The sequence below is a fragment of the Stegodyphus dumicola genome, chromosome 1, assembly GCF_044657685.1.
Source record: "Stegodyphus dumicola isolate Sdum_Otavi_A_Nest chromosome 1, ASM4465768v1".
NCBI classification, from domain to species: domain Eukaryota; kingdom Metazoa; phylum Arthropoda; class Arachnida; order Araneae; family Eresidae; genus Stegodyphus; species Stegodyphus dumicola.
The window spans coordinates 257,283,919-257,295,473 of record NC_140768.1 but is presented as its reverse complement, the minus strand read 5'-3'; the positions used below and the strand labels follow the sequence as shown (position 1 = coordinate 257,295,473).

The window sequence follows — 11,555 nt, the reverse complement described above, 5'->3', positions numbered from 1 at the left end:
GAATGGTGCCAACAGGATAATGCACCATGCCATAAGGGTCGAATCATCAGGGAATGGTTCGAGGAACATTCCAGTGACTTCCATGCCCCCAAATTCACCTGACATTAATCCAACAGAGCATTTGTGGTCCCACCTGGAAAACCAAATTCGTGCTGGCACGCTACCCCCTCGTAAATGTGCTGGAATTGTAGGGCCAGTTGGTGAGCGCTTGGTACCAGATACTTCAAACTACGTGTCAGCACCTTGTGGAGTCAATACCTCACCGGGTGATAGCAGCTTTGAGGGCTAAAGGTGGTTCTACATCTTCTACTACAGGGTGGTCATAATGTAAAGGCTGTTTGGTGTAAAATCAGAATTACAGACAATGATGATTCATCACAATCCCTAGCCACAATGTTACTATTATAGCAGTTCTTAGTGACTATTTTAACCAGGCTTAATAAGAGCGTGCAAATGTTCGAAGACCTACATATTAACCAACATTTAGCTCTTGTTCTGTATAATCTAAATTTTTTCTCTAGAAAAATTTGAAGGGAAGCGTGGAAACCAGAATATTTCTTTTTTGTGGAAAACTTTCGGTCTGTAAAGTGCACATTCGAATGCAATACAGTATATAGCTATCTGCAAATTTTGTAAAAAAATTTAATTCTGAAAAAATTATATGCATTTTATTTAAAATAAAAAGCATGCATGATAAAAGCCCGTAAATGCAAGATTGCTCTTATTTTCTGTTTTAATTATAATTATGTTGCAAGCATATTTGGTTTTATTATATTTTGCAGATACGACGCTTTTCAACAAACTGAAGGTTTGCGGAAGTTTTGCCATTTTGAAAATTACACTTGTGCATATTGGGATCTGTATGTTACACTTCTGATTTCTTCAATATTTCAAGCGTTTAGTTTTTATTTTATCAAAAGTAAATGAAGTTCTATGATAGCTTGTGATTGTTCAGTGACAAACATTAACACAAAAACTCAAATAAGACATAAATCCAGGAGAAAAGATTATGAAACTTTTATTTACAATGCGTAAAATACAAAATAGTAACTCAACAGCAACGAGCAAATTTTTATTACAAAAGCTAACAACGAGTATACAAAACAATGGTCTCTTTTCAATTATTTACAGAGCTGTATTTACAAAACGCTTTTAGGGATACTTAAAAATACATAAATATTTACTTACAATTGATACTGAGTGAGCATTTACATGATGAAAAGTTAATAAATAAAAGCAATTTGGGAACTAAGATAATTTAATCCCGCTCATGCAACTTTTAAACAACATAAAAATAAAAATTTAAAGCCTTTTTCTGAAATTAAAATGTAATTCAGCGCAAAAACCATATACAAATTTTCAATAATACTTTACAGCTAATAAAATAATTACACAGGGTATAACCAAACGAAGTAATGGTAATGGAACTCTACCTCTTAAAAGCTGCATCTGCTTAGAAACTCTAATGCATAGAATACATTTTGTAGAGCATGAGTTATTTTTTCGATGAGCCGCGATTTCTGCACTCTGGCTATTCGTCGCGATGAGCCAGAGAACTGAAAAGATATAACATAATTATCAAGTAATGTAAAAGATGGACAACTTATAATCGAATTTTCGTAAACATAAGTATAACTGACAACTTTTTCAGCACTTATACAATCAGAGTTCAGTATAATAATAGGTGCCTTATGCATAATACATGCTAATTTGATTCTAAAATTGGGTAAAATTCAACATCAGATTTATTAAAACTGTACAGAATAAACGTTTATCTAAGTTTGTATCATGTCAAATATAAACAGATACTTAGTTCAGAACATTCTAGAAAACTTCGATAAAAAGGGGAAAAGAAAAGAATAAAGCAAGATGTAGAAAAGTTGAAATTTAAAGACTTAACTTAATGCTTTCAGAAGTTTGCGAATGAACCATTGAGATATGCCGATGCAATTTTAGAGGCTCAAATTTCAGAGGAAAAATCAAGCAGTCAAATATAAAGCCACTTTACGAAAACTATTTGAATAACGCGTGAAAACGCATTGTATTATAAGTTGAAATAAAGTGAGGATTTTTAAAATATTCGTTGTGGATGATCAGAGGCATCAACGGGCAAAAGAAATGACATGCTGAGTGAAACTAAGTGCAATGACAACAATATTTAGATGACAGAATAGATTTTATTTAGACAATATCTACGTAAAGTAAAGCTGGTTTTCTTGCATTCACATGAATCAAAATTTAAGTTAACAATTTTATCTTTTTTGAGCTCCTATTTATAATCCTACGGACTAAGTTCAAGAATACAGGGTGCGTCAGAAAAATGCATGCACACTTTGAACTGTCGTAGAAAATTTATTTTCCAACCTACAAGGCTAAGTTTCTAGGAAAAGTAAGGCTATAGTCCAGTTTGAAAAATAAATGTTCTTTCTGGTTAAACTTAATGTTACAAATGGTGCTTACAGTAAATGTTCAAAATGGTGGCTTTCTACATTTCCGAGTACGAGTCACGACTGATTCCATACCCAAGTGTCCAATGGGATTTCTGCGCACACCGTTTGAATCTCATCCCAAAGTGTGTCAAGGTTACGTTGTTGCCGAAACTGCTCCTCATCTCTTTGTGCCCCATAAAAAAATCGAGAGTAGTAAAGTCCTGAGCGATAGTCAGGTACAATTTTTGTCAATGGGTTCAGAAGATATTTACTGGTGAACCGGAATTTATGAGTAGCATTATTTGGTCGAATGCAGCACAATTTAAACTTAATTGAACTGTCAACTGGCATAATTGTGTGTACTGGGTTGAAGATGATCCCCACATTACTGTTGAAAAGGTTGTGAATTGGCCTGGTGGGAATATGTGGTGTGGTTTGTCTCCTAAGTGGGCTTTTCCGTTTTGAAGGTACTGTAATTGGGGAAAAGTACCTAACAATGCTTGCTCATTCCATTTTCCCTGCCATTCTGCAATGTACGGTAAGTACCAACAAGATGACACTCCTCAGCACTATCATAGAGATGTGTGAGCATACCTGAAACAAAATGTACCAGGCCATTGGATAGTACCCATGGAACCAATCGAGTTTCCTGCACGCTTTCCAAACCTTACACTGCTAGTTTTTTTGTTTTTTTTTTTTTGTTTGTTTTTTTTTTGTGTGTGTGTGTGTGGGGGGGCACAGTAAAAGATGAGGCGTATTGTCGTAACCCACATAACTTTGTTTGAGACACTTTGGGATGAGATTCAAGCGGTGTGCGCGAAAATTGGCATTGGGTACTTTGGTGTGAAGTACGGAATCAGTCGTAACCCCGTACTCAGAAATGTCGATGCTGAAGCCACTCAGAAATGCCACTATTTTGAATAATTAATTTAAACACCATTTGGAACGTTCAGTTTAACCAGAAAGTACACTTTTTTCTCAGAAATTTAATCTTGTAGGCTGGAAAATAAATTTCCTATGACAGGTCAAAGTGTACATGCATTTTTTCTGACGCACCCTGTATTTAAATTAATTTCTTAATGATATTCCCATATAAAGAGGCCCGGTGGCACCACAGGTCCGGGGCTTGATCCCCAGGCTGTCCAAGATTGACTCAGCCTTTCATCCCTTGAGTGGGTCGATAAAATGAGTACCAAGTTCGCTTGGGGCTAAACACCGGAGGCTCTGCGACATGCTAAACACTTGTCCAGGGCATAGGCCCAAGGTCAAGAACGCAGAAATCAAGGCATTCCAGACAATGGTTCATTAATGGCTGATCGGCCACTGAGTTTTTTTAAATTATCTTTTATTATTCCCATATTAAAGGATTAATTGATAAATGAAAAGTTTTATTTGTATCTCTATTTGCCTGCCATAAACAAGTATCAAATAACTCCATTTCTAAAGAAACTTGTTACAAATGGGAGATGAATGTAAGGGCTCATATGTGAATTGATGAATTCACATAAGCTTCGATATTCTCATTTGTAATTGTAACAAAGACTCCACTTATTATTTATCTCATATACGTACAGATTTTAATATAAACTGGCACCCTCGATCACTATTAACACTATAATCTGATATGTTTAAACCTTTAGATCGTTAAAACGCACGTGGTAGAAAATGTAAAGTTCGTACATTTAAAATGCTCAAAAAAAAACGATTTTTCAGCCAATACAAATAAAATACAAATTTTCTTTCATTCAAGGAATTCGAATTTTGGCATTTGCTGTTTACTAATTAAAAATCTGTAAAAATTTAACAATATTTTTTTAATATAATAATTACATGCATAATCACTTTTTGGGAACAAGACAAAATGCATCTTTAATAAATTACTTAGATGTTTATTTAGATCAGATACATTAGAATACATATATAAAGTTTCTAAACTGCATAAGAATTATTGATACTAACGTATTAACGCAAACACTTTGGCGAAATTTGGCGGTTTTTTTTTTTTTTTTTATTTTTTTTTATTTTTTTTTTCTTTTTCAAGATGAGAAAAAAACGTAAAATACACTAATGTAAGACAACGAATTTCGCGACTTTGAAAAAAAAAAAAAAAAAAAAAATCGAAACAATCGATATTTATTATAAGTCGCAAATACTACCAACATATCAGAGGAAAACACATTGTAGCAAATTAAAGTGTAAATCTTAATTATTAATTAAAATTATATGATACATAAACAATTTTACTAAATTCTTCCGAAATTTTTTTACCTTTCTTCTTCTCATGTATACAGCGATTTGTTTTCTCTCAAAAAACATCAAAGAACTGCATGAACTCGACATCGAGCACAATCTTGGCATTGCCATTGACTATCTATCAAACGGTTTTCATTAGCGATTCTGAAGGGGGAAAAAAAAAAAAAAAAAAAAAAAAAAAAAAAAACTGCCTTCCTGCAGAAAGTTTATTGCAGGTTCTTCCATTAAGGGCAAATTTGAAAATTCCATAAACGCATATTAAAAAATTGTGTTATGATAAAAAATACCACGAAAACTCGGAATACCACAAAATAAAAAGCATACAGAAATGGCGATGGTGCATTACTGAAAGCATGTTATGATCATGATTGCCAGTATCTGGCACATTCTGAAAATCTGTTCACTTCAACTAAAGTGGTTGTTATAATACGTAAGTATCGAATTATATCTTATGAAATACAAAAACGAAAGGTTATGGAATTCAAAAGTTTACAAGAATTTCTTGAAATTTCATTCTGTTATTGTATCAATTAAATATGACATAAATACAGAATTCTCGTATTAAATGAAATAATAGCAAAAAAGGTTTTTGAATATTTGAAAGTTTTTTGTTACAACTGCGAAATCATTTATTAAAAAAGATTTAATGCAATAATTTTTGTTATCAATAAATATTTAAAACATGCAATTAAAAACTTTTTTTATGACAAAGTTTTTTTTTACAGATAATAATTTTTTAATATTAATTAAAACACAATTTTCTTCAATATTAACTTTTATACTGATAAAGTAGTTTTTCAAAATCTAGTCTTAAAACACATTGAAACATCACATTAATATAATGATCCCCACATTACTGTTGAAAAGGTTGTGAATTAATAGTTTATTTAATATTAACACAAAAATATACGATTTTATTTTCACATATCTATGAATCTTCACAAAATAAAACATCACTGGCCTTATCAATACTACATCGTTAACATAGAGTTCGTAAATAGTAGCTAAACACTCATTTCACAGTGACAGATGGTACTAGAAACATGTCTATAAAAATATTCATTGCCGACATTTTAAAAATGATACATAAATGAGATGAAAATGATTTCATTCTAGTTGCTAATGATATATGATCGAGATACATATACTGATTATAGGAAATGTATTTTAATTTACGCAACAATCTATATTTTTTGCTATCATACCAAAAAAAGATTAGTCATTAGTTAAAAATGAAATTAGAATTTACATAAAAATTACGCACGTGTATATGTGATGACATATGCATACATAACTTTGCATAGCATTGTAAAATGTAATGGTATTTCATTAAAAATTTAAAGGAAATTTAAATATAACAGAAAAGAAATTGGAGTTTCGAAACAAAAGAAGTAATAATTAGCTAATTTCTTAACATAAAAGAAAATTGCAGTTTCTTAAAAAATTTCGAGATCAATATTGAATAAATGGTACATAAATATTGACTAAAATCATTACTTAATTAATCTACATTAGCCTGCGATGAAAAATCCTTAAGATATGTATATGCTTCTTCTGTTATTTTGGTTGCTGAATTCAAAAAGGAGATAAATTATGTATCACACTTTTCTTTTTTATAATCATGACTTTTGCTTATGACTTATTGCAAAGCACAATTTAATGGATTGACTTTTGATTTTAAAAATTATGAATTTCTAAAGCTTTAAGTTTCGGAGATAATGGCTTTGAGCTTTATCTGAGAAACAAACTTAAAGCTTTTCTCAAAGCCATTCTTTTGGAAAATGAGAACAAGTGTGCCTCTGCGAATGTTGACCCATCTGGTACATATCAGAAAAACTTACGAAAAGAAATTCAGTTCAAATATTTTAAGTACTCAAGCGTTTGAGTTTAAGCGTGTAGTCGTTTGAGCATACAAAGTAGAATGATCAGGAAGATTTGACAATATTATTTATACTGTAGTATGAGGAAAAATTTCTATTCACATAATTTTATTTGATTATTTTTCCATCTTTCGCAGAATCGTAGGTTTTCAGCGCCCAGGGACAACTGAAGATTTCGCGCCCCTTACTGCTTGCCAAGGATGGAAAACATTTAATTCTAAAATGCCGTAACATCAGTTTGGCGCCCCTTGGATTCTGCGCCCGGGAACAGATGCTCCCCTTGCCCCCTCTAGCTACGCCCCTGATCTTTCGGCAATTGCAATAAAACTGGGAAGGATGGGAGAGGGAATTTTCATTTTCATCTTCAACAGCCGAAAAAACTGAAAGAAGAGTTTCTGTTTAAAAAGTTTTCATTAATTTAAATTTCGCAGCCCTTCTTAGTTTACTTTTATTCAATTTCAGACAAATTTTACTGTATTTCATCGAATGCGCTAATTTTCTGGAAGCAGAAGAATAGAGTAAATATAAGAATATGTTTAACAAGAAGGTAAGAAACATACCAATTGCTACTTTAAAATTAGGTAAACGTAAACTTCAGATACTAAACTGGTTCTAAAGAAGAAAAAAAAAAAAAAAAAAAAAAAAAAAAAGGCTAGGCATATTGAAAGAGATGATACATGAAATCCTTGAAAATGCGTAGTCATACTTTAAAACCAACGTCAATGCGGCGCTTAATTCTACTTAAATTTGAATTACCTTTGCCATATCACAATTAAAAAAATGTTTCAGTTGATATATAGATAATGCTTTTTACATATATATAACGATTTTCACTTAAAATTTAGTTTAATGCAACGTTAGCTGATCCATTCATAAATTACCTGGAATGTCTAAACAGCAAATTCGTTTATTAAAGCGCCCACCAGCGGCCGAGCGGTAAAAGTCGCTGAACACTGGTAGTTCGGTCCGAGGTTCGAATCCTGCGAACGGGCTGGCTGCATGGGCGTTTTCGTGGTTTTCCCCATGTGTAACGTGTATACGAGCCAGTTTCCCTTAGAAAGTCCTCCACGAAGGCATCCCTCCTCTTAGGCAGATAGCCCTCGAGGCTTTCCCATAATCACACACACACACACACACACGTTTATTAAAGCGCATTAAGTTTATCTCCTAATATTCTTACTAAATTTTCTTAATATATTACAGTGAAAATTTGGTTAATTATTACTACATTGAAATTTCATCTACTATTAAATTTTTGATATGATGGGAATAATAATTAAATTTAAATAATTACATGAAAACAGTAAATTAAAGATTATAAAAAAGTCAGGCAAAGAATATACTTTGCTTATAAAAGCGAAAACTTAATAATGCATGAATATCAAAAGTGCGGCTTATACAGATTATTATAAAATAGTAAGATCTCATGCTCTGGGCATGAAAATCAAATGCCCATGAACCTTTCTTCATCAAAAAATATAATGACTCGTCTTGCCTATAACACTATCTTCTCAGAAATTCGTTTGCAAATGACACGTTCGGAGTGCTACAGCATGGAAGACCACAAGTCGGGTTCAAGCTGCCTATATTCGCCATTCAAGGCTTGATGAGGAATTATTTTTGAATAATTATCATACTCCGCCGGAGCACCAGATAGCTGGTTTCAGCGACAACCACATCCTTCTACAACCATATCTTGATAGTTTTTCAGAACTACATTTTCATACTTGTCTCTGTAAAGCATGGATATGGGAGACAATTCTGTCGGCACGCAGCAAGGACGAGGAACTGCCGCTGGATTAGCTGAATTTACCAGTGTCTGCACAATGGCATGATTAGTGGAATTCAAATGATCTGGCAAAGGAAAAGGACAATCCCCATGGCAGTAATATGCATTGTACCCAGGTGGTGCTATAATCCAATCGTTCCAACCGACATCGCTGAAATCCACGTACAACGCATGTCGACGGCAGTTATCTTTACGGCCTTTCCGCCTATGCTTACGTGTACTGCGTTTAGTCCTGGAAAATGGGGCAGCTAATGCATCTGGATCTCTGGTATAAATGACCAGTAAAGGTTCAAATTTCGACCAATGTTCGTGGTCCTCTCCAATGGAACGCCTTAGTCTCACATTCTGAGGCTTGGTCGCATTTAATGAACTTACTAACTCAACAAATAGTCCATAATTTTCTGTTGGTTCGGAACGCCACCTTTGAATGGCGGGAAGGACATCAAACCTCTCCCAACTTCCATTTTTTGAGCTCCTGAAAACTTTAGTATCGAGCAACCTCTGGATTGAGTTCGTTTTATGGGTTGCAGGACGAATCACATCATGTACCTGTATCCTGTTAATGGGTGGTTTACCCGAGTGTGGGAATTCTTCACGATAGACGACTAGTTCGGCGGCTAAAATTTCTTCGTTCTGTGGTAGTTGCCGTAGGTCGAAACTGAACCGGACCCTTTGTTGATCGCAGTTATTCCCCAAAGCAGACTCTGCAAGAAATTAAGAATGTGTTAAATACCATGTAGAAATGTACATAAATTAATATTACTAGCAATAAGCACTCATACAAAAGAAAAATAAATGTATATTATATTAAGAAGAAAATTTCCATTTTTTATAACTGCTATCTTTGACAATAAAATTAAGACAAGTAATTCTCAGATTTATGTTCTTAAGTTGATTCGAGGACCGTTCTCAAGGTGGGCTTATCCAAGGTTCTGATTTCCTGGCCTAAATTTCACTGGACCATAGCTACCAAAAGCCGTCCTTCCTACTGTTTAAACTCAGAAAACTCAAAGAGAAGAATTTACCTAAGCAAGCTAGCTTAACCGAAGCTAAAAATCGTTTAGGAAGAAAGTAACGCGAATTGTAAGTGTGATACAGTAAAAATTTTCTGCTAAAATAAAGTTCTTCAGGAGCAGCAAAAACTTATTGACTCAACATCTTTTTGTCAAGCAATCTCAGCATTTGCATTTAATTTCTTGATATATTCAAATGCTTTTTCTAGATATCGTAGTAAGTTAGGATTCAATATATCATATATAAATGGGCTAACTTTTTATTTGTTACTTCGTGTTATCTGTTACAATTTTTTTTTAAAAATGCAGAAAAAGCCGCGAAATAAAATTTGATATCTCCCACATAAACTCATATCGAATACTGTCATTATCTTCTCTTATCCTATCAATCTCCTTGACCATTTTGTCCAAGCTGTAGTCTTTGAACAGTTTCATATGGCATGCTTGATGATTCATTTCGTTTATTGAATATAACTGAATTTTTTTAGAAGGGATATTTATTTTTACACAGTTATTAGACATTTAATATGTAATTTTTCAGTGGCAAGTGTTTTAAAGACCACATGAACACCGCGAAACTTTGAAGAGCTATGCACGAAACAGCATTAAAAAACTTGTTGCGTATTAGCAGTTTTGAAAAGGTAGTATTTGCTCGGAACTGATGAAAGGAACTCAATACACAGTCTATTCATTCTATGAGTGTAATTATAGCCTCACACTCAAAAGGGCCGAATCTATGTAGAAGCAATTAAATATTTGAATACTATTCTCTTTCTTTTTTTTTCTTAATTGCTCGTAAGTAAATTCTTTGAAAATTCGACTTAACTTTTCAATTATACATCGTTACACTGAATAAAAAATTAATCAGTTTAATGAATATCGATCTGAATTTCTTATGGGTTGCTATTGTGGAATAGGTCTTTAATGAAAGATGATAATATAAATTTCACAGCAATTTATTAACGATAGTCGCATACAGATACCAACAAAAATCAGCGTTATATTTACAAAATTTCCACAGGACTAGTTTCGATGGTTTTACCGAACCACCATCCTCAGCTGCAAAACCGCAAATGAACAAGATAGGAAAAAATGATTAGATAAGATAAGAAAGCCTGGACAAGAATAAGCAAATGGCGCCATCTGTTGGTGAAACCAGAACTAAAACATAATTTCTTTAAAGGCCGAAGGCAAATTTGGATTGGAATTAGGATCGTTAACTAGAACAGAAAGATTTTTATGAATGTGAAATGCCTCTAGAAAATTCAGTTCTCCAATGGAAGATGTTTTTTGAATAATTTTGGCAGCAGAAAAATTGAAAGTGTGATTTTCGGACCAACAATGTTGCGCAACAGAAGACTTCTGTGTTTCCTTTTTTCTAACCAATGCCTCATGTTCCTTGACGCGAAATTTTAAGGCTCTCTTAGTTTGGCCAATGTAAATTAAACCACACTGGCAAGGAATCCTATAAATACCCCAGGAATTCATATCCGGAATGGGGTCCTTAAGTATGGAACTCGGAATTTTATTGATGGGAGAATAAACAACCCGAAAGTTAAATTTCTGCAAAATATGTGCAACTTTATAGCTAATTGAGGGAAAGAAGGGAATGACAACAGAATTTTTATAATCTCCTAAAACAAGAGTGTGCCTTTTAGTGTGTTGTGATGAGAATTTTTTAACTGCTTGATTAATAATGTTGGGTGAAAAGCCCCTGTCAATAGCTATTGCTTTTAAATAATTTAGTTCTTCATCAAGGGCTAGTTTGCAGGAGCAAACTTGAAGAGCACGGAAAACATAGGAATAAAATGAAGCTAACTTTTTTTTAAGTCGGATGACATGATTTAAAGTGTGGTGGAAGGCAAACCGATGAAGGTTTACGGTAAACTGTAGTACTGAAGTTGGATGTGTTACGTGTGACCAGAATGTCCAGAAAAGGAAGAGAATTGCAAGTCTCAAGTTCAAAAGTGAACTGAATAGCAGGATCAATAGAATTCATTGTTGAAAGAACTTTATTTAAATCATCTTTATTACCTTCAAACAGGGTAAAAGTATCGTCTACGTAGCGGAACCATGCCGGGAAGTTTAAAGTTTCAAACAATTTTGATTCATAATAATGCATGTAGATATCAGCCAGGATGGGACTGAGGGGGCTTCCCATGGCTAATCCCTCAGTTTGCTTGTAATATTT

General features: G+C 33.5%; 1 protein-coding gene across 1 annotated transcript in view; it reads right to left on the bottom strand.

Moving 5' to 3' along the window:
• Window positions 1-993: 993 nt before the first annotated feature.
• The window catches only part of LOC118192226 (bone morphogenetic protein 4-like), a 154,194-nt gene continuing 143,632 nt past the window's right edge, over window positions 994-11,555 (bottom strand). Inside the window, exon 3 of the mRNA XM_085827358.1 lies at window positions 994-9,055. Within this exon, the coding sequence (XP_085683484.1) occupies window positions 8,226-9,055 (830 nt within the window). The 3' untranslated portion in view covers window positions 994-8,225. The remainder of the gene's footprint in view (window positions 9,056-11,555) is intronic.